Source organism: Aspergillus campestris (genome assembly GCF_002847485.1).
Source record: "Aspergillus campestris IBT 28561 chromosome Unknown P168scaffold_3, whole genome shotgun sequence".
In the NCBI taxonomy this organism is placed as follows: Eukaryota; Fungi; Ascomycota; class Eurotiomycetes; order Eurotiales; family Aspergillaceae; genus Aspergillus; species Aspergillus campestris.
In genome coordinates, this window is record NW_020194338.1 from 850760 (window position 1) to 870632 (window position 19873).

The 19873-nt window shown below is 53.6% G+C and overlaps 9 protein-coding genes and 1 non-coding gene across 10 annotated transcripts; 5 read left to right on the forward strand and 5 right to left on the reverse strand.

The window, feature by feature from the left end:
- The first annotated feature begins 112 nt into the window (after nt 1–112).
- Nucleotides 113–2965, forward strand: mdr2 (ATP-binding cassette permease mdr2). Its single transcript, XM_024840982.1, has 3 exons — nt 113–1526; nt 1580–2215; nt 2276–2965. The coding sequence occupies exons 1-3, from the start codon at nt 288–290 to the stop codon at nt 2750–2752; spliced, it is 2352 nt and encodes a 783-aa protein (XP_024695035.1). The 5' UTR covers nt 113–287; the 3' UTR covers nt 2753–2965.
- A 22-nt stretch (nt 2966–2987) lies between these two features.
- P168DRAFT_265052 (isocitrate lyase/PEP mutase family protein) lies at nt 2988–4063 on the reverse strand. The gene is made up of 2 exons (XM_024834893.1): nt 3882–4063; nt 2988–3826 (listed from the first exon to the last, which is right to left on the reverse strand). Exons 1-2 carry the CDS (start codon nt 4014–4016, stop codon nt 3047–3049), a joined length of 915 nt encoding a protein of 304 aa, XP_024695036.1. The 5' UTR covers nt 4017–4063; the 3' UTR covers nt 2988–3046.
- A 248-nt stretch (nt 4064–4311) lies between these two features.
- On the forward strand, nt 4312–6074 carry hosA (histone deacetylase HOS2). Its single transcript, XM_024836773.1, has one exon. It carries the CDS (start codon nt 4536–4538, stop codon nt 5991–5993), a length of 1458 nt encoding a protein of 485 aa, XP_024695037.1. The 5' UTR covers nt 4312–4535; the 3' UTR covers nt 5994–6074.
- A 301-nt stretch (nt 6075–6375) lies between these two features.
- P168DRAFT_t51 lies at nt 6376–6467 on the forward strand. Its single transcript has one exon. It is a non-coding gene; the product is annotated as a tRNA-Cys (tRNA).
- A 954-nt stretch (nt 6468–7421) lies between these two features.
- Nucleotides 7422–9182, reverse strand: P168DRAFT_295548 (OSBP family protein; the record flags this gene model as incomplete). The annotated part of the gene is made up of 7 exons (XM_024838046.1): nt 7422–7644; nt 7702–8015; nt 8065–8314; nt 8365–8643; nt 8707–8817; nt 8881–8986; nt 9056–9182. The coding sequence occupies 7 exons, from the start codon at nt 9180–9182 to the stop codon at nt 7422–7424; spliced, it is 1410 nt and encodes a 469-aa protein (XP_024695038.1).
- A 975-nt stretch (nt 9183–10157) lies between these two features.
- P168DRAFT_288389 (GIG1 family protein) lies at nt 10158–11702 on the reverse strand. The gene is made up of 4 exons (XM_024836774.1): nt 11069–11702; nt 10824–11006; nt 10561–10745; nt 10158–10493 (listed from the first exon to the last, which is right to left on the reverse strand). The coding sequence occupies exons 1-4, from the start codon at nt 11349–11351 to the stop codon at nt 10356–10358; spliced, it is 789 nt and encodes a 262-aa protein (XP_024695039.1). The 5' UTR covers nt 11352–11702; the 3' UTR covers nt 10158–10355.
- Nucleotides 11703–11756: 54 nt separating this feature from the next.
- On the reverse strand, nt 11757–12828 carry P168DRAFT_325314 (nicotinamidase). The gene is made up of 2 exons (XM_024840983.1): nt 12614–12828; nt 11757–12549 (listed from the first exon to the last, which is right to left on the reverse strand). Exons 1-2 carry the CDS (start codon nt 12662–12664, stop codon nt 11890–11892), a joined length of 711 nt encoding a protein of 236 aa, XP_024695040.1. The 5' UTR covers nt 12665–12828; the 3' UTR covers nt 11757–11889.
- A 165-nt stretch (nt 12829–12993) lies between these two features.
- ssuA (RNA polymerase II subunit A C-terminal domain phosphatase) lies at nt 12994–14499 on the forward strand. The gene is made up of 2 exons (XM_024836775.1): nt 12994–13074; nt 13261–14499. Exon 2 carries the CDS (start codon nt 13420–13422, stop codon nt 14278–14280), a length of 861 nt encoding a protein of 286 aa, XP_024695041.1. The 5' UTR covers nt 12994–13074; nt 13261–13419; the 3' UTR covers nt 14281–14499.
- Nucleotides 14500–14571: 72 nt separating this feature from the next.
- P168DRAFT_302789 (putative DNA excision repair protein (Rad26L)) lies at nt 14572–17745 on the reverse strand (the record flags this gene model as incomplete). The annotated part of the gene is made up of 2 exons (XM_024838695.1): nt 14572–17539; nt 17649–17745. 2 exons carry the CDS (start codon nt 17743–17745, stop codon nt 14706–14708), a joined length of 2931 nt encoding a protein of 976 aa, XP_024695042.1. The 3' UTR covers nt 14572–14705.
- A 564-nt stretch (nt 17746–18309) lies between these two features.
- Nucleotides 18310–19288, forward strand: P168DRAFT_325317 (high-affinity Cu transporter CTR3; the record flags this gene model as incomplete). The annotated part of the gene is made up of 4 exons (XM_024840984.1): nt 18310–18440; nt 18519–18549; nt 18612–19116; nt 19258–19288. Exons 1-4 carry the CDS (start codon nt 18321–18323, stop codon nt 19286–19288), a joined length of 687 nt encoding a protein of 228 aa, XP_024695043.1. The 5' UTR covers nt 18310–18320.
- Between the last annotated feature and the right edge of the window lie 585 nt (nt 19289–19873).

Consider the following 19873-nt stretch of genomic DNA (forward strand, 5'->3'; position numbering starts at 1 on the left):
CCCGGGCGGTGGATGGCGGCAGAAACGAGCCGATGAGCGTCCGAAACGGATCGAATCATGGGGATTGTCGGCATTCGGCCTGACGCTCTTACTCTTTCCAACCACCGCTAACCTGCTTTCTTCCTAACTCCTCTACCAGCACTCTCAGTCCTTCCATTCCACTGTGGTTGAGACGCTCGTGTCATGGTCATATTCGATCCTTCATAAGCCGACTAAGATATGGCATTGTGCTGTATTCCGTGACATCCGACACATTCGTCCGATTCCCGCATTTCGTTCTTTCCACAATGCGCGGAGTCAGGGTCCTGGCCTCTTGGGCCCCTGGAGTCACTGCCAGACACATTGCGAGCTCAAATGGAAGCATTTTAAACCACGTTCTCTCTCGGTCCCCTCACGCATCGCCTTTTGCGCCCGGTCTTGGTGGTGACTTCGCCCGCCGCTTCTCGGGAGCCTCCGGCTCAGTTTCCCGCCATCGCCTGTGTCAGCCGACTGGCCTTCAGTCCTTGCTTTCGGATAGCCCCTTAAGATCTGTGTTCCGGTCCCAATGGTCCCTGAATGCTCGCCACTTCACCTCGTCACGATCAAAATTACAAACAACCCCGGGTTCGCAGTCCACGAACGGTCAGAATGGGAAGAACAAGTCTAGCCAGGATATTGACGAGGAGGAGGCCGACAAAGGGTTTGAACTATCGGAAAAGGCAGCACAAGCGGCACAAGTGAATATGCAAGCAAAGCTCGCCAAAGACGGGGCCTCTGGGAAAAAATCGGGCTTCAGAGAGATATGGCGGCTTTTGTCCATTGCACGGCCCGAGTCAAAGAAGCTCGGTTTCGCGTTCTTGTTTCTGCTGGTCTCGTCATCAATCACAATGTCGATTCCGTTTTCTATTGGAAGGATCATGGATGCGGCTACCAAGTCCACCGAGAATGTTGGGACCGAGGTTTTCGGTTTGAGCCTTCCTATGTTCTACGGCGCTTTGGCGGGCATTCTCGCAGTGGGCGCCGCCGCGAATTACGGTCGAATCATCATCCTTCGGATTGTTGGCGAGCGCATCGTCGCCCGCCTGCGCTCCAAACTCTTCCGTCAGACCTTTATCCAGGATGCGGAGTTCTTTGATGCTAATCGCGTGGGTGACCTGATCTCTCGTCTGAGCTCCGACACGATCATCGTGGGCAAGAGCATCACGCAAAATCTTTCGGATGGACTGCGCGCGGCGGTGAGCGGAGCAGCCGGGTTCGGCTTGATGGCGTACGTTAGTCTCAAGCTGTCCAGCATTCTGGCGTTGCTGCTTCCTCCGATCGGTCTCGGAGCGTTCTTCTACGGAAGGGCGATCCGAAACCTGAGTCGCAAGATTCAACGGAACTTGGGGTCTTTGACCAAGATCGCGGAGGAGCGATTGGGCAATGTGAAAACTAGCCAGTCTTTCGCTGGGGAAGTTTGCGAAGTCAATCGGTACAACACCCAAGTCCGCAAGATTTTTGAGCTCGGCAAGCAGGAATCCCTTATCAGTGCCACCTTCTTTAGCTCGGTATGTACCCCTACGCAGCGAAAAGTGAGCGACATGGTCCTAATACGTTCTAGACCGGCTTAATGGGAAATATGACGATCTTAGCGCTCCTCTACGTCGGAGGTGGCATGGTCCAGTCCGGTGCCATCAGCATCGGAGAGCTCACCTCTTTCCTTATGTACACAGCTTATGCTGGCTCCAGCATGTTTGGCCTTTCCAGCTTCTACTCCGAGCTGATGAAGGGCGTTGGTGCCGCCAGCCGGCTATTTGAACTCCAGGATCGCCAGCCGACCATCTCCCCTACTAAGGGTGAAAAGGTTGTGTCTGCTCGTGGCCCCATCCGCTTCGACAACGTGTCTTTCAGTTACCCGACGCGCCCCGCAGTTCCCATCTTCAAGGATTTGAATTTCGAGATCCCGCAAGGGACCAACGTTGCTATTGTTGGGCCGTCCGGAGGCGGCAAATCCACCATCGCTTCTATCCTACTCCGGTTTTACAACCCCACCGCCGGCAAGATCCTTATTGACGGCAGGGATATTGGTAAAATGAATGCCAAGTCGCTCCGGCGGAAGATTGGTGTCGTCTCGCAGGAGCCTGTCCTCTTCTCTGGATCCATTGCCGAGAACATTGCCTATGGCAGCCCTCGCGCGACCCGTTCGGAAATCGTCACTGCGGCCCGCAAGGCCAATTGCCAGTTCATCAGTGATTTCGTAAGTTTATCTGGGGAAGGGAAACTCTATAGTTTCGAACCCTACTAACACCCCTCGCAGCCAGACGGACTTGACACCCAAGTAGGCGCACGAGGCGCACAGCTATCAGGCGGGCAGAAGCAACGCATCGCTATTGCCCGTGCCCTCATTAAGGAACCTGACATTCTCATTTTGGACGAAGCGACGTCCGCTCTCGACGCGGAGTCGGAGACGCTGGTCAACAGCGCTCTCGCAGCCCTCCTCCGGGGTAACAACACGACGATCAGCATCGCCCATCGCCTGTCGACGATCAAACGATCCGACACGATTGTCGTCTTAGGTCCGGATGGCAAGGTTGCTGAACATGGAACTTACGAAGAACTGAGCGCCCAACCGGACGGCGCGTTCACGAAGTTGATGGAATGGCAAATGAGCGGTGGAGAGGATTCGCCCGCGCCGACTGCCACCATCAGCCCGGCGACACAGGAGAAGCTGGAGGGACTGGCAGAGGAAGAAGTCGAGGATGTGGAGGAGACCAGCAGGAAGACCACCGAATGAGGATGAAGCGTACAGGTTTGCACATATAGTCCCTCCTTGGGACTTACCTTCTTTGTTTTTTTTTCATTGCTGTTATACTATTTTGGTGCTGTAGAGCATTCCCCACTTTGCTTTGTTGATCCCGATGTTATTTCATAGACGGGCTGATCGACACGATGTCACATGTATCTATACCTTCTGTTTTGTATACCTCTTTATCCTACATAGTATATGAATCTCTTTTCATAGAAGTAATATCATTAATTTTTGGCAAGATAGGAAACACCTTTAGCAGAATCCTCTCGGCTGTCAACTTCATTTCTTCAGCTCTACACCCCCCTCAAAAGCCGCACCTCCTGCCTGCGCATCCACCTGCATGCTCTCATCCAGCCCGCACACGCGGAACAGCATCTGCGGCGTCATCTCCTTACCAAGGTTCGGGATGCCATCGCGCTTCAGCCTCTCCATAGACTCCTGCATCGCCGCAACCGCAGGGCCCAGCCCCGCAAAAGGAAAGATGATAATCCGGAAGCCCAGTTCGCGGGCCTCCGCAGCCGAGATAGACGGCGTAGCCCCATGCTCAACCATATTCAACAAAACCGGCCACGGCGCCAGATCCTGAACAATCTGGCGCGCCATATCGCGCGACGTCAACCCCTCCAGGAAACCGACATCAGCGCCAGCGTCACGAGCCGCACGCAAGCGCGCCAAACTCTCCTCATACCCATGCACCTGCAGCGCATCCGTCCGCGCGATGATAACAATATCACTTCCGATCCGAAGCCGCGCCTGCACGGCGGCCCGGATGCGCGTCACGTAGGTGTCCTTGTCGACCAGGATCTTGCCGCCCAGGTGACCGCAGCGCTTGGTCTGCACCTGGTCCTCGAGGTGGAAGGCGGCGACTCCGGCGCGCGAGTAATGCTCCGTCGTGCGGGCTACCATGATCGGTCCGCCGTAGCCGGTGTCCGCGTCGGCGATGACGGGCGTCGAAGGGGACAGGTTCGCGATCATCTCTGCGTTGGCGCGCATGTCGTTTAGCGTGCAGATGCCTAGGTCGGCTTGGCCGTGTACTGAGGCTGCTGTGCCTGCGCCGGTCTGTGGGGGGTTTGTGAGCTACCTTCCTCTAGTAGTGGCGAGAGGTGAAACGTACCATGTATAGGGCGTCGAAGCCCACGTTGAGGGCGATACGCGCGGATAACCCATCGTATACGCCTGGGGCGGTGATGAACGATTTGGGGTCTTCGAGGGACCGGCGGAGAGTGGTTGCTGCGGTGGTCATGGGCATTGTGTGTGGTATTTCCGACTGGTGGTGGATGGACTATGACAGGCAGGAGTGGAGGAGTAGAGATCGAAGTAAATATAGTAAGTACTCTATATATTTCTAAGCCGTTTAGCCGTGGTCCGCGGCCGACATCGGGTGGCGATCATTCCTTTTGTATCGCGCATGCTTCAACCTGTTTATTTGAATATACTATTTTACTAGAGCAGTGGAGAACTATGTCATCTTGGTGATTTTACATCTACTAGTTCATCTAGTGTGTGTGAACTGCGCGTGTGAAAAATAAAACCCATGAAGGACGATTGACGGTTCCAGAGACCCGCCGATCCGGGCAATTTCTCCACCTCCGGCGTCTTTGCCTTCCACTTACTTTCCCATCTTCAATCTTCAATCTTCAATCTTTAATTCTTCCACTCTCAGTCTGTTTCCTGTCCTTCGATCTCTTTTTCCCCCAGAATGATCTCTGGGGTGTGTATATCCCAAAATTAACTTCCTTATCTCTCTTAACCATCCTACTCCTCCTCCATGGCCAAATCCGCCGTCGTTCAGGAATACGCCCCTCCGCCCTCCAATACCCTCTCTCTCGACCGCAAAGCCACCCACGAACGCCAATACCATGCGATTCCCCGACCGAAAGGCTATCGCGTCTCGTGGCATGCCAATCCAGCCGTGGAGCTGCACCATTTCGGGCAGTCGCATCCAATGAAGCCGTGGCGCCTCACGCTCACGAAGCAGCTGGTGATGGCGTACGGCATGCACCACGCGATGGATCTGTACTTCGCGCGCGAGGCGACCTACGAGGAGATGGCCGACTTCCACAAGACCGACTATCTAGACTTCCTGCAGCAGGTGCTCCCGGGCGACATGGAGAACGCGGATCAGAGCGAGAACGTCGTGCGGTTCAACTTCGGGGATGACTGTCCCATCTTCGACGGCCTGTACAACTACTGCTCGCTGTACGCGGGCGGCAGCATCGACGCGGCGCGCAAGCTGTGCAACAACCAGAGCGAGATCGCAGTCAACTGGTCGGGCGGGTTGCACCACGCGAAGAAGGCCGAGGCCAGCGGGTTCTGCTACGTCAACGACATCGTGCTGGGCACCCTGCAGCTGCTGCGTCTGCACCCGCGCGTCATGTACATCGACATCGACGTGCACCACGGCGACGGCGTCGAGCAAGCCTTCTGGTCGACCGACCGCGTGCTCACCGTCTCCTTCCACAAGTACGACAAGGACAACTTCTTCCCGGGCACGGGCGCCCGCGACAGCACCGGCCCCAGCCACCCGCTGAACCCGGGCGCGCACCACGCGATCAACGTCCCGCTGCACGACGGCATCGACGACGACTCCTACATCCAGCTCTTCCGCGACGTAGTCAGCTCCTGCGTCAACGTCTACCAGCCCGGCGCCATAGTCCTGCAATGCGGCGCCGACTCACTCGGCTGCGACCGCCTCGGCTGCTTCAACCTCAACGTTTCCGCGCACGGCGCCTGCGTCGCCTACGTCAAGACCTTCAACCTCCCCATGCTCGTCGTCGGCGGCGGCGGCTACACCCCGCGCAACGTGTCGCGCGCCTGGGCCCACGAGACCTCCATCCTCCTCGACGCCCAGAACCTCATCGACCCGCACATCCCGGACACCGTCAAATTCCGCAACCACTTCGGCCCGGACTACTCGCTCTTCCCGCCGCTGTCGGAGATGCGCAAGCTCGAGAACAAGAACCCCCGCTCCTACCTCGCCAACCTGTACGAGTCCGTCACCGAGCAGCTCCGCTACATCAAGGGCGCCCCGTCCGTGCAGATGAGCTTCATCCCGCCGGACATTCTGGGACTCCGCGAGGACACCGAGCACGAGATCGAGGAGGAGACCGCCCTGCGCGACGAGATGCGCGAGGAGCAGGACGGGAACGGCAGTTTGGCTAAGTTTAGTCGGCGGCGGGAGTTGGAGCGGGCGGCTGGTCAGCGCGATGAGCTTTATGCTTCGTGATTTTTTTTGACCTTTTTTTCTTTTCGAATTTGGGTGGAGCTGTATATACATTGGTTAAATTTTGGGCAGGGCGGTATTGGCGTTGTTTGCGGTGGCGTTTATCTATCTGCTATCTGATGTTTTAGACCTACCATTGGAAAAGAATACAGTCAGGAACAAAAAAACAAATATATGTATCAGCATAAGGTAGTAAAATAAGCACATGACCAAACAGCTCTCATGGACATGATTTAAATACATGAATAGTACCTGAATCCGAAAGTATAGTTATTATACCAGGTACACATACCATACATACAACCCATAAAAATATTTCGATTTTTTTTGGAAACAATGGTGGGAAGATGATAAATCTCAATTGTCGAGCAGAACCACATGCACAGGAGCAGTAACTCAGCGGTAGAGTGGTAGATTGCAATGGTGTAACAACTAGCAATTATCTATAGGTCCCGTGTTCGATCCACGGCTGTTCCTTTTTTTTCTTTTTCTTTTTCTTTCCATCTTATGGATACTTACTTCGTTCTCTTTTTCGTCCTCGTACTTGTTGATTATATTGAGTGGCTAAATTTTTGAATCATGTTCTGGAAGGATCCATCCGTATGTTCAATCAAGGTCTGGATCGGCCTTGAGTGGTGGGTAGGCTGTGATGAACCGTGGATATCTCAAGTTCATAAATTCGCTGATTGGCTGATTCTTCATAAACCAGTGGTTGATAGGATGGTCTTGATATGTGTATCCGTGTACACATATACTCCAGGCCATGACATGAATACTTGTTGAATACTTGTTGAATACCTAGAGATGCAGATGGTCTGTTACTGTCATGTCATGTTGAACACACCACCTCACATGCTTGCGTGACATAATCCCATGGAGATCAATGTCAAATATGCCTTATATAGATAATTAGGTCCCTCCTACATCCATACCCTACTCCTCCGTACCCCGTAGTCTATATCACATGATACACCTCTTATAACTTAATCAATTATGTATGTCCATTTTATAAATCCCCCCTATCAAACATACTACCCCCACACATGCTATAGTACTAAAAAAAGTTATAACGCATCAATCAAGCAATGGGTATCCAGTACGATGTGGGTGATTGGCCATGGCAGCGGTGTTGAAACCTGAGGGCCTTGCTCCAATATATGGTCTGAACCAAACCAAACCTTGCATGCGTGACCCTCTCCCAGCGCAGCGCAGAGCAGAGAGAGAGACAGGATCATGCTGGTCCATCTGTTGGTCGGTTGATGCCCTCTGCGCAGGTTAATTCATTGACCCCCGGTTTGGCCCATGCACCATGGTTCAGTGGCCGTTGCTACCCTTCCAGTTGTCGATCTGTGGTTTTATTATATGCCTTCTCATCTCCGTGTGCTTTAGGTAGAATGGGCCAGGCTTTCAGTCCGAGCGGGCTTCACGACCTCAAAGTATCCCATGTGCTGACGTCGGGTTCAGAACTTCCGCCGGGGGATCGGTGTGCGGTGCTGTCTCTGTAGTTTCGGTGTGCGCCTGCTCCGGAGCCGCCACCTGGCCGGCCGGGGGATGATGCGGAGGGATTTCCGGAATGGATGGCAGAGGCTGGCCCTCCAGAATCGGTGCGATGGCCAGGATCTGCTGGCGGGCATGCTCGGGGTTGTGCGGGTCGCTATCGCTTCTGCTTAGCCGGAGTACACCAAGAAACACCACTGGGAAAGAGGCTTACACGTTCGCATTGATGATCCAGTCCAGGTCTTCCTCGCCCTCGTCGGGCCCCCCCGGTCCTCCGTGGACCGGGCGGAAGAGGTGAGGGTGCCACTCCACGCCGTGCTCAGCCCGCTTGGCGGCCTCCTCACGTTGACGGTCCTCAATCTTCGTTTTCTCATCCGTTGCCACCTCGTGATCTCGCGCGATGATCGCCTTGACGGTATTTTCCCACAATCGCTGCGATTCACGCTCGCCTTGCTGCTCGATGGGCCGAGTGGTGGGTGGGGTGTGTTTGGCGTGGCTGGCGTCGAACAGCGTATCTTTGTGGTTGGACTGCGTTTGTGAGACCATGGCTTCAGTAAGGAGATCCAGGACAACATACGTGGACATCTCGGATTTGCATATCCCCGTTCCAAAAACCCGATAGCTCATATAAAACCTCGCCCGTCTTCTCGTTCTTGATGGTGCCCCCAATCGCGTTATAAGTGCCGGAGAAATACCCCTTCGTCTTGAATTCGATATCGGCGACGAGATTGTTCTCGGGGCATCGCACGTAGCTGTGATCTCCGAGCTCGTACTTCATCTTGCCGAAAAGGATGCCGCGCGCGTACATATTCGGTTGCGTCACGATGCTGCGGTCCGTCAGTTCCTGACATCCAGAGTCACCAAGCGGGAGACGTACTATCGTTCACCCTTTTCTTTATCCTCCCCGCGGTTCAACAACCGCACGATGGCGATCCCTTCCATCATACTGGCAGCCGAGTTGCCCAGGAATTTACTGTGCGGCTTCAGGGTGCCGTCGATGCGGATATTATGTTCGGGGGCCATGAAGAAGTAGCTGGATTTCGGCGGGTGGTGGGAGGTCTGTTCGGAGATATAGTACCCGCGGGTGCCATCGGGGTAGTCCCAGTAGCAGGTGAAAGTTTCTCCAAGGATGGGATTCAGCGGTTTCTTCACCCCTCTGTCCAACGGAACCGATTAGCTCGCGAGAAACGGCTGGCAGGTGGGAGGATATCGGACGTACGGAGGTTTGATGTGCCACCCACTCAGATAGAATTTGACCACGGATATGAAGCGTTCGAGCGGATCGTCAATAGTCGACATGGGCAGGAGCGTCTCCGGATGGGCCATGAAGCTAGAACAGAGGCAGTCAGCAACGGGCCCGCCGCCACAGAACGGGCCTAAGGAGAGTCCCTACTTAGTGATGCGCTCCAGCATAGACCGCGGCTCGAGAATGAAGGTAGGCAGCACCACCCGGCTTAGGTCTGCGCCCGGTCGGAGCTGGGAAATGATATGCGACAGGACTGGGAGGGTCAGCTCGAGCACCGACTTGATTTATGCGGTCGATCAAAACTCTCACGGTCAGCCCTTACCATTTCCTTGGTCGGGTTCTACCAGCTCATCATCCCCACTGGTATTTTCCACTTTATCCCTGGAGGGTTCATCGAGTGACGAGCGAGCGCCTGTGATGTTGAAAAAGGAGCCCCAGTCAGCGGACATGGTGTCGAAAAGGAGGGGCGGGGCGGGGTGTTCCGCGGCGGAAGATATGGCGGGGGGAAAGGAAAGAGGGAGGAAAGATGGAGTCAGGTATAGTGCTCAGCGTTGTCGAATGATATGAGAGAAGAAAAGGTAGAAAAGCCAGAGAGTAAAGGGGAAAGGGCTTGGAGGGTTGGTGGACGAAGGTTTGATTGATTACTGAGGGGGAGAGAGAAGTCGGGCCGAACATGGCAATGACGTGTGGGAGGGTCAACCACTGTTAAGAATGTTGGAACTTACTGGCACCACTGGCCAACGATGACCGTCGACGGATATGAGAGACGACCGTATGCATATTGAAAGGGATGAGAGGAAAAAGAAACAGGCAGTTTGTCTGTCACTTGGTTTTCGGAGGCGGATTTATTTTATATAATTTATTTTGTTGTTCTTGGTTAGTAGAGTGGATCACCTGATGCATCCATTCCCTGTATAGAACGACTCGATCGTGAGGGGAAATCTCGATATCAGTCGAAAAGAAGAGGAGAGGAAGGAGAAACAGAACAGTGGGAGGAGAAAGAAGGAAGAAATCAATCTAGAAAAATAAAAATCTTCCAAGTACCTCCAGACCTAGCCAACACCCAGTGTGTCTCCCATACGTAGATGATCCACCGCTACTTCATACTACTGATACTATAGGGATAGGTAGGATCCTAGCCCTGGTCCTCCCCCCACAAGAATCCATGAAGGTGTTGCTCGTCTTGGCTATGCTTGTCAGGATGTCGTCCTTCTTTTCACTCGGACTTATCGATCTTTTTCGTCTGAAAGGGATGCTAATCTGGCGCAGAGGATGATCTCGACAGCTGTGGATGTCTAGATGAGAGGGGAAAAAATAATAAATATATAGAAAAAGATCATAAAAAACACCAACGAATGAGACCTACAATCAGGATAACCCGGTACCTGGATCCAATGCCAAGCAAGCCCAACTCGGTCTCCATTCTCTAGTCTAGTGTCTTTAGGAGAATTTCCCGAAATGTGACGCCATCGCCCGAAACAACAACCAGTCAGTAATCGCCATTATACTTAGTAGCAAGGTATTAGTCTATGCACATCGTCTGCCGTAATGGGTCCCTTCCACGCTCTACTAGTTCACAGTCCACACCCCCAAGAATGACACCCCAATCCTGCTGTAGTGCCTCAAACCCGGTCGATCAGAGCAACATCTCCGCCCGTGATCTCCTGCAGGAATCCCGGATCGGGATGATGCAGCATAACATGGAAGTGCTCGACCGCGTGGACCGACTTGAGCGACTTCCAGTTCTTAAACCAGATGACCTACCAGCAGTACCCCGGTCAGTTAATTCCACCCAACGACCGAACTCAATCCCTACGGATAACGTACCTGGTCAGCCGGCACCCGCGAGCGAAACGTCTTGCCCACATAGTCGTCAATCTCCTGGCGTGCGCGTGGGGTCAAATCATCCGTCGCCGGGTCGTCTTCCAGCTCGAACTTGGTCCATACCACCAAGTGGACGATGCCGTCTTCAACCCCATACGGCCAGTCATTGAAAAGGATACGGATGTCCTCTGCACATGTTAGTGAACTGTCAGCCCAACCATGAACCCTCCGTCGATCATCCAGCCCAATCCACGGACATGACGAACCATCGTATTCGAAAGGCCGCCCTCGCGGTTTCAAGTCGTCGGCGCCCCCCTCCCCCCAGCGTAGCCGCTCCTTGACCACAAAGCGCATGATGGACCCATACTCGGCCACAATCCGCTCCTTGTACTCTAGGTATTTGCGCAGATCGCTGGGGAGTCGCTGGAACCGATCAATCCGGTTGGTTCCTATGCCTCTGTTAAGCGCGCTGCCTTCGTAGTCGAATGTGTCCGGTTCGACAGTCACTCACGGATGAACTCCTGCACCAGATCCCACCCCTGTTTCTTGTAGTGGTCGTCGGGGGTCGAGAGGATTTCGATATTCTTCGGAGGCTGACCTAGAAGGAAGTTCGGACACTCGGCCGGCCGCCTGTGGTGAGGAACGTTGACCAGCCAGTAGGGCAGGGATTCCGCCGATAGGTTCGACGAGGGGTCCAAGAGACTGGCTGCTGCTTTCACATCTGGCTCCTCCAGCTTCTCGTCGAGAGCGGTGAACGTCGCGGCCGGCGTCGACAGTTCAGGGGCGTGAGGCATGATGGCGATAGGAGGACGGGGAATCTAAACCACAGTTGTCCTACCCTGTATGCTATGTAGTGTTGGAAGCGGAATTCGTCCGGTATCAATCCCCAAACCGAAATCAATCAATCAATCAACGGTCGGGGCCCGATTGCGTAGCGACCGCCTGTCGGTCGAGCGATGGGTTGGGGATCGTCGATGCGGAGACCCACTGGGCTAGAAACGGTTCGAGAAAGGATTGTCCCATTTCGAGGTAGACCATCCTGCAGTCACACCGACTGGGGAGGGGGGTCCCTACATGGTGAAAGAAAATGCCACAATGAGAGAGGAATTCATGCACTATTGATGATCCATCGCAGCGAGGGTCATCCTTAAATTACTAGTTTGCGGTATGGGTTGCCACAATTCTTATATATTGCTTATGACAGATGTGGCGCAGCTTGCCGCATGCGACTTGGACAGTAAAGGCTGCATTGTTCATGCGCCAAGCAGACGTACGTCCTAACCCCTGCAATCAACGCCTTGATTTTCGGCGACGAACTGTATCGATATCGATTTAATTCTTTTTACTAAGACCTCCGATCTCAGGTCCATCGGATCGAATAATCGACACCCCTGCTGCCTCCAACTCCTTCCTAGCATCAGCCCACCCTTCATCGGGCGAAACACACCGTGTCGCATCCTCTACAAGATAACTCCGGAATCCTTCAAGCGCAGCATCGAGAGCCGTATACTTGACACAAAAGTCCCCCGCCAACCCCACCGAGAAGACGTCTGTGATCTTCTGGCCCGTCAGGAACTCCTTCAAATCCGCGCTCACAGATTGCGCATTGACAACCGGATCACGGTTCCCAAACGCATCGGAGAACACCGAGTACATTTCCACCCGCGGATTCATCCCTTTCTTCACGGTCAGATCGACCCGGCTGGTGTCGATTTCGGGAATGATTGCGGCGCCTTTGGTGCCCGCCACGCAGTGGACCGGCCACAGCCGCTGCGGCTTGACCTCGTCGTGCTTGCCCAGGGCCGGATTGTTCATCTGCACGTAGGACTCGAAGGGGCGGTTGTTTGGAGGCGGGTGGTTACTCGCGAAGGAGATGTGGGTTTCCGGGTGGTAGTCCTGCGAGACGATCCGGATGGCGAAGCCGGGGTTTGCTAGGAGTTTATTGATGGTTGGGGCTATATCGCGCGCACCTTGAACTGCGAGAGAGCCATTCTGTAATAGACATGTCAGCGGGGGTTTGTTCATATAGATCTATGTCAGTCTATCAGTCACGTACCGGAGGGCAAAAGTCCTCCTGCATGTCAACCACGATCAGAGCGGCTTTCATTGCGACAGATCGCCTGAAAGTGCGACGAACGATGTTCAATAGAAATGGTTGATGTAGTGAGAATGGTGTTCAACCCATAGAACACCCTGGTCCTTTGACACCTCAGTCTCCACCGGGGCAATATGCTTCAATGCCATGTTGCATCAACCGGAAACGGCGCTGACATGCGGGGAGCTTAACAGATCCACCTCCAGGCAAGAATCCGCGATAACTGATAAGCGCCACGTGACACATGCTGAGTCAGCGGGACACAAAAAACCAACAAAAACCTCGACTTCTTCGCTTCTTCTTCTTCTTCTTCTCTCTTTCTTCCTTCCTCACCGTTTCAGGGCTGAGGCCCTTGTCTCTCCTGCTAGAACTCTGTTTTTAATGATTATTCCCTGCAGAGGATGAGATTGTCTCAATTAAAGGTATGCTCATCCCCAATATCAATTGCATCAACCCTTTGTTTTTATGATGATCCCAATTATTGGAGCTGTCCGAGATACATCATGCGGATAAAATCTTTATACGCTTTTCATCTTTCTGATTATTTTCAAATCTTCTGTTTTGAAATACCACGTACCTGGTTGTGATCAATCGCTAACTCGCACAAGTCACCACTGCAGGAACCGAGTAAACATCTATTCCAGCCTCCTTGATTACCTTTTTCCTTCTTGGACCCTACCCCCCACATCACATAATAGCTTCTCTCCACACCTACCACCCCTACCCACCCCCCTATCATTGCCATAAATTCTACACTACACGCCACCATGGCACATGATCCTCGATTAGCTAGTGCAGGCACTGCAACCCCTGACCCCCCTCCCCCACCACCACCTCCTCCCGCTGAGGCCGCGATGTCGGTGGTGGCAGAGACCCGGGCAGCGGATGACGCGGTTGCCGCCCAGTCAGACTCCTACAAGCTTAGATTCTGCACAGTCTGTGCATCCAACCAGAACCGGTCGATGGAGGCTCATCTGCGGCTCTCGACGGCCCCTGCCCCGTTCCCTGTAATCTCATTCGGTACCGGCTCTCTGGTCAGGCTACCGGGCCCCTCCATCACCCAACCTAATGTCTACCACTTTAATTCGACCTCGTACGCCCAGATGTACGATGAACTGCTGGCCAAGGACGAGCGACTCTACCGTAATAACGGCCTCCTGACCATGCTGGAGCGCAACCGGAACCTGAAATGGGGGCCTGAGCGCTTCCAGGACTGGGTCCCGGGCATGCCCCGCATCGACCACGTCTCCAAGGGCGACAAGGGCGCCCTGGGCACCGAGGGTGGCGTCGTCGACGTCATCATCACCTGCGAGGAGCGGTGCTGGGACGCCGTCGTCGACGACCTCATGAACAAGGGCTCGACCCTGAACCGCCCCGTCCACGTGTTCAACGTCGACATCAAGGATAACCACGAGGAGGCCCTCGTCGGGGGGAAGGCCATCCTCGAGCTAGCCAATCGGCTCAACGCTGCTGCCGTCCAGGAACGTAAGACGAACGATCAGACCGGCTGGGAGAACGGCACGGGCGACGCCCGCAGGAGCTTCGATGAGAAGGTCCCCCAGATCCTGGGCGAGTGGCAGGAGAAGTGGCCTAATTTACCGGCCTTGTGGACTTTGGCTTGGCTATAGCCTGCCATAATAGCCTGAGGGCAATTCAATATACCTCGAATCAATGATACTCCATACTCGTTTGTTTAAGCATTCACTCAACATGTAGCTATACTCGATGTTTATACCGAAGTACAAAACTACTGACTTGATGAACCCTCCATGAAATACGCACGTTGCCATTTCATATATTATAATCTAAAGCTCGAAGGTCACATTATCCTACCATGCTATCACCTGTTTACCTCTCAATCTTCCCTAGTCATGCATATCACTCTCAAACCCCAACCAAACCCAACCCAACCCTATAACCACAAACATTCACAAATGGGTATATAAATACATACAAATCCACATAAAACCAAATCCAAATAACACCATCATAGCACATAGCACATAGCACATAACATATAGCACACACACCATAAAAATAGAATACAATCATATCAACTCTCAAGCAAAGCCTCCCTCCGCAACAGATACCACCTCTCCAAACAAGCCCTCCGCTGCGCCGGCGTCATCCCCTCCACAACAAGCGCAAACTCCGTCGCGCTGGGGAACCCAAACTCGCGCGCCATGCTGCAGAACTGCCGTTTCATGACGTCGCGAGGTGGGTGGTACCTGTATGGGATGGGGCCGTCGGCCTTCGTCGGGAGGGGGAGATGGCCGTCGCGGTGGTCGTCTGTTTGGGAATCTGCGGCGAAGACGGGGTCGTCCAGGTCGCGGGTGTGGTCTGCTTGTTGGGCGCGACGGCTGAGACGCTCTTCTTCCTTTGAGGAGCCGATGACTTCGTTGTTGAGGTGGGTGTATTCGACGCCGGCGCTGGCGAGGATCGCTTGGATGGGGTCGTGTTGGTGTTTTATGGGGGTTGTTGTGGTGGTTTTGTCGTCGTCGGCTTCTTCTTTTTCGCCGCGGATTATGGCGGCTAGGTGGTTCATTACTTCGTCGGAGTCGTCTGTGGTAGTAGTGGAGGCGGGTGCGGCATCGTGATGGTATTGATCGACTTCAATGCCCATAACGTGGACGCCAGCGCGGCTTTCAGCGACATTAGTCTTGTTGACGATATCACGGAGGACGACGTTATTGTCCTGGTACTCGAAGAGGTTCTTCAGTCCGAAGATCTCCCCCTTCTGGTCCTTCTTCTCCTGGACGCCTTTGAAGTACCGGCGCTCGGAGCTCGCGTTGTAGCCGATGTTGGCCTGCTGCTGCTTGTAGATCTGGCGCGCGTAGACGATTTCCTCGATCGTCCCGGCTGAGATGAGGCGGAAGACTTCGACGTCGCGGGACTGGCCGATGCGGTAGGCGCGGTCTTGCGCCTGGAGGTCGTGCGACGGGTTCCAGTTTGGGTCGACGACGACGACTTTGTTGGCGGAGGTGATGTTGAGGCCGACGCCGCCGGACCGTGTCGAGATCAGGAAGACGAATTGCCGCGGGTCCGAGTTGAACTCGGCTACTGCCTGGGCGCGCTCGTCGTAGTTCATGGAGCCGTCTAGATAGCTGACGTTGTAGCTGGTGTGGTTGAACAGCATGTGCAGCATCCGTAAGAGCCGGACGCTGTGGGAGAAGACTAGGACCTTGTCGCCGTTGGCGTGCCACCACTTGAGCAGTTGCTTGAGGACCTTCCACTTGCCGCAGAAATCGGAATTCGCGTAATTCAGGATGGAGTCCCGTTGGCGGTAGAGCTGCTCCCACTGACTGGGCACGGCAATCTCCAACCACTCTTTGTCCTTCTCCCGTTTTTCGTTGCTGTCCGCGCCTTGCGGGATCAGCGTGGCCAGGTGATTGCTCAGCTTCTGCAGAACAGCGATCGCGGGGAAGACGTGGGCGGCCCAGGGACCTTTCCCCGGGATGATCCTGCGACAGCACCAGCCCGCCTTCTTCCCCGACCGACAATCACACATGTCAGTGGAGTGCTTGATATATTCGATGACCTCGCTGTCCAGAATATTCTCGTAGGCGTCAGCCTGCGTGTCGGTGAGTGGACAGAAGACGACGCGGTCGATCTTCTTTGGCAGCTGGTCGGCAATAAGGGTTTTCATGCGGCGGAGAAAGAACTGGGGAAGCAGGTTTTCCACCAGCATCTTGGCCGTTTTACGAGCCCTACTCAGCTGATGGACGGTAGCGTCGTGCGACTGGCCAATCTTCAGCGGCTCGGAGACGCTTTTCTTCCATTCGAGCGCAGAGCCTAGTATCCCCGGGTTGGTCCAGTTCAGTAGCGTCCAGAGCTCTTCGTAGTTGTTTTGGATCGCAGTTCCGGTCAACCCGATCCGGCAGAGGGCGTTGACCCCATTCATTTCCTTGGTGGTCATCGAACTTTTCTGCTTGATAACGTGGCACTCGTCGGCGATCACACAGTCCCAGTCGACCATGTTGATCGCATCCTTGTTGTTGAGGTAGGTCCCATAGGTCGTGAGCAGGACCTCGATTCTCCCGGACCGCGCCGCCTGGAGCGCCAATTCCTTGCTGTCCCCGTGGTACAAGTCGACATGCCACCAGCCCCAGCGCTCAAACTCCGACCTCCAGTTCTGGAGCAAGGTACCGGGGCAGACAATGAGGGTTCGCGGGTACCAGCGGGGGTGATCGCTCCGGCGCATTTTCCGCATCCTCTTCGCGTCTCGTTCATCCCCGGTCTTCCCATACGCTGCGGTGAGGAAGGCAATCACCTGGACTGTTTTCCCCAGACCCATGTCATCGCCGAGGATCCCGCCTTTCTGATAGACGAAGAGCTCGTGCAGGAAGGCAACCCCATCGACCTGATACTGGCGCAGCCACTGCGCGACGGGGGCAGGGATCAAGCCCAGCGAGTATGGAAGGGTGATGTCTTTGTAGGGACTGCAGGGCGTCATGTTACTAAAGGTCGGCTTCTCCTTGAGGTCCTGGAGGCGCTCGTCATCCGAAAACTCGACCTCATCGTAGGTCGGAGGAAGTTTCAACCCCGACGTCTTCGACTCTTCCGTCGTGGCGTCAAACTCGGTCCGACGCTTTTGCAGGTAGTCCGGAAGCGAGTCATCGACCTCATCGTCGCTCGGAACGTCTTCACCAAAGGTCCTCATCGGCCGCACCGGCGCCTTCCGTTTGGACCGGGGGATTTTGCCGACCATGACGTCGGAGGTGGAGGTCACTCGGGGGGTGGGGGTATGGGTGATGCTCTTGCGCGGACCGGTCGACGCTCGTTTGCGTTTCAGGGATTTGCGTCTTTGAAAGGCCTTGTAGGCTGCCTCGGGGTCGTCAAAGTCCTCGTCTCCATCGCTCTGGTCGGATATCTCGACTTTGGGAAGGTCTGGGGTAATGAAGCGACGGGGTTCTTTTTTAGGGGGGTTGGGTTGACCTGTGTCTGATTACTTTGATTAGAGATGGGGAGAGGCGAATATGCGGGGAAGGAAACGTACTGTCGTCACACGCGGTTGGACGCGATCTCTGGAGAGGAGCGTCCAGATCGTCGTCGTCATCTTCACTGGCCGTTGCGGTCGCGTCCGTATCACCCATATCTACCATATGAAACCGCGTCGAATGAAGTGGGAGAGGGTAGTGTAGTGGTTGGTGTAAAGCGGATGGGGAAGAGAAAAGAAGATGCGGAGAGGAAGACGGAGGGAGTCTTGGCAGCAGCTGACCATATCAGATCATTGAAGCCCTAACTCGGGATCCTGGATGGGATAGGACATTGCTTTCAACAAGGCTGTCGACACACTTAGCTAGATTAAGAAGTATTCTAATGGTCATACTGAGACAATATGCTCAGGTATAATGTCTTAGGGTAGGCAGGTAAATATGCTCAATTCCGCGCACCCATCCACTATTGGACGCAACCCTAACTCAAGACAGGTCGTACGACTGATCCTTCGGTGATTTATTAGGTGAATATTTCTATTCAACTATTCTGTATGAGCTTATATGAGCACATATTTTAGTTCATATCACAGGGTATATCTAATAGTAGCCCGTGATCTGTACAGGTAGACAGCACTCTTAAAATCCTCTGGATCACTCCAATCCCTTCATCATCCTCTTACCTTACTTCTCTATCAAAATCCCCCCTATCCTCCCTATCATCACGACTCAGCATGGAACAACACGCCATGCACTCCATAACCACAACCGCCACCACAGCAATGTCCACAAGCAGCTCATCCCCCGAAATGGGCAAACACGCCGGCATGCACATGTCCAGCTGCAAGATCTCCGTATATCCTCCCTCCATCCATCCGTACCTTTCAACCCAAACAACAAATTCAACTAACATATTTATCCATCTTGACCAGATGCTATGGAATTGGAACACCATTGACTCCTGTTAGACATCCTCCCGATTCTTTTCCCCTTCTGCTACCCCCCACTAAACAAGAGAGAGAAAGGCTTCCTCTCCTCAACCTGGCACATCACCTCCAACAGCGAATTCGCCGGCTCCTGCATAGGTGTCATCTGTCTGGTTCTCGTTCTTGAACTTCTCCGCCGTATTGGGCGGGAATACGATGCTTTTATCATCCGTCGTGCAAGACTCGTCCAGCACAATCAGTACCTATCTCTATCTCTATCTCCCGCGGACACATCCACCACAGCTCAAGCTCCAGCTCCAGACACATGTATCCCATCCTCCTCCCGTCCCCCCTCGCCCCCTAACGGCCCCAAACCTGCCCTAGCCACTACAACAGAAGCAGCAGCAGGACCACCAACCATCCGCCCGACCCCAACCGAACAGCTCATCCGGGCCCTACTCCACACGCTGCAATTCGCAGTAGCGTACTTCATCATGCTGCTGGCGATGTACTTCAACGGGTACATCATTATCTGTATCTTTATAGGGGCGTTTCTGGGGGCGTTTATCTTCTCGTGGGAGGGGTTGAGTTTGGGGGGGGATAGGTATGTTTTTTTTCTATTTTCTATTATCTTTTGCTGTTGGCTGAGAGAGGTGGATGGATGGATGGATGGATTCATGAATTATTAGATGATGAGCTTGCTTGCTAACTGCATGATGTGTATCATCTAGGAATGATGCTACAGCTGTTACAAAATGCTGTGGATGATTGATTAATTGATTGATTGATCAATCAAGTTGTTCGCTTTGTCTGTCTACTACCTACTACCTACCACCTACCTACCGACATATCAACAGAATCACTAGTGATGCATCCTATCCTAGTCCACATTTATCTGCACACTCAGCCATCCATCCTTTACTTCATTGCATTGCATTGATTCATCCATCCACTCATTGTATTAATTTCCCAAGAAAGTCCTACGGCTTATGTCAGTGTACCTACCTGCCCACCTGTTCACTACCTCTATCTATCTCGTTTACGATCTAGATAGATGTGTACGTAGTATGTCAGCCATCTCAGTTTCTATCAAACATCATACATTATCCATACAGATACATACACATACCTACGTAGATGACAGATAGATAGATAGGTAGATAAATACACCATACCAATCCGTACCCCCAATACCGGCTACCATCGCGGTCTCCCAAACAACATGATGTAATCAATAACCTTCCGTACCAGGAAAAAACACCAGTGTATCGTCATGTGCAACATACCATGCAGACGAACAATCTAGAAATACTCAGCCCGTCTTGTTGGTCAGACACTGGTTGCATGCATATATGATATTA

Bases quoted from the DNA above. Each gene is read 5' to 3' on its own strand.
- mdr2 (XM_024840982.1), top strand. From the start codon at position 288: ATGCGCGGAGTCAGGGTCCTGGCCTCTTGGGCCCCTGGAGTCACTGCC. The intron at 1,527-1,579 runs GTATGTACCCCT...AATACGTTCTAG, and splicing joins GTGCCACCTTCTTTAGCTCG to ACCGGCTTAATGGGAAATAT. The intron at 2,216-2,275 runs GTAAGTTTATCT...CACCCCTCGCAG, and splicing joins GCCAGTTCATCAGTGATTTC to CCAGACGGACTTGACACCCA.
- P168DRAFT_265052 (XM_024834893.1), bottom strand. From the start codon at position 4,016: ATGCCCATGACCACCGCAGCAACCACTCTCCGCCGGTCCCTCGAAGAC. The intron at 3,827-3,881 runs GTACGTTTCACC...AACCCCCCACAG, and splicing joins GCTTCGACGCCCTATACATG to ACCGGCGCAGGCACAGCAGC.
- hosA (XM_024836773.1), top strand. From the start codon at position 4,536: ATGGCCAAATCCGCCGTCGTTCAGGAATACGCCCCTCCGCCCTCCAAT.
- P168DRAFT_288389 (XM_024836774.1), bottom strand. From the start codon at position 11,351: ATGCCTCACGCCCCTGAACTGTCGACGCCGGCCGCGACGTTCACCGCT. The intron at 11,007-11,068 runs GTGAGTGACTGT...ACAGAGGCATAG, and splicing joins TCTGGTGCAGGAGTTCATCC to GAACCAACCGGATTGATCGG. The intron at 10,494-10,560 runs GTACGTTATCCG...TACTGCTGGTAG, and splicing joins CGCGGGTGCCGGCTGACCAG to GTCATCTGGTTTAAGAACTG.
- P168DRAFT_325314 (XM_024840983.1), bottom strand. From the start codon at position 12,664: ATGAAAGCCGCTCTGATCGTGGTTGACATGCAGGAGGACTTTTGCCCT. The intron at 12,550-12,613 runs GTACGTGACTGA...TGTCTATTACAG, and splicing joins AGGAGGACTTTTGCCCTCCG to AATGGCTCTCTCGCAGTTCA.
- ssuA (XM_024836775.1), top strand. From the start codon at position 13,420: ATGGCACATGATCCTCGATTAGCTAGTGCAGGCACTGCAACCCCTGAC.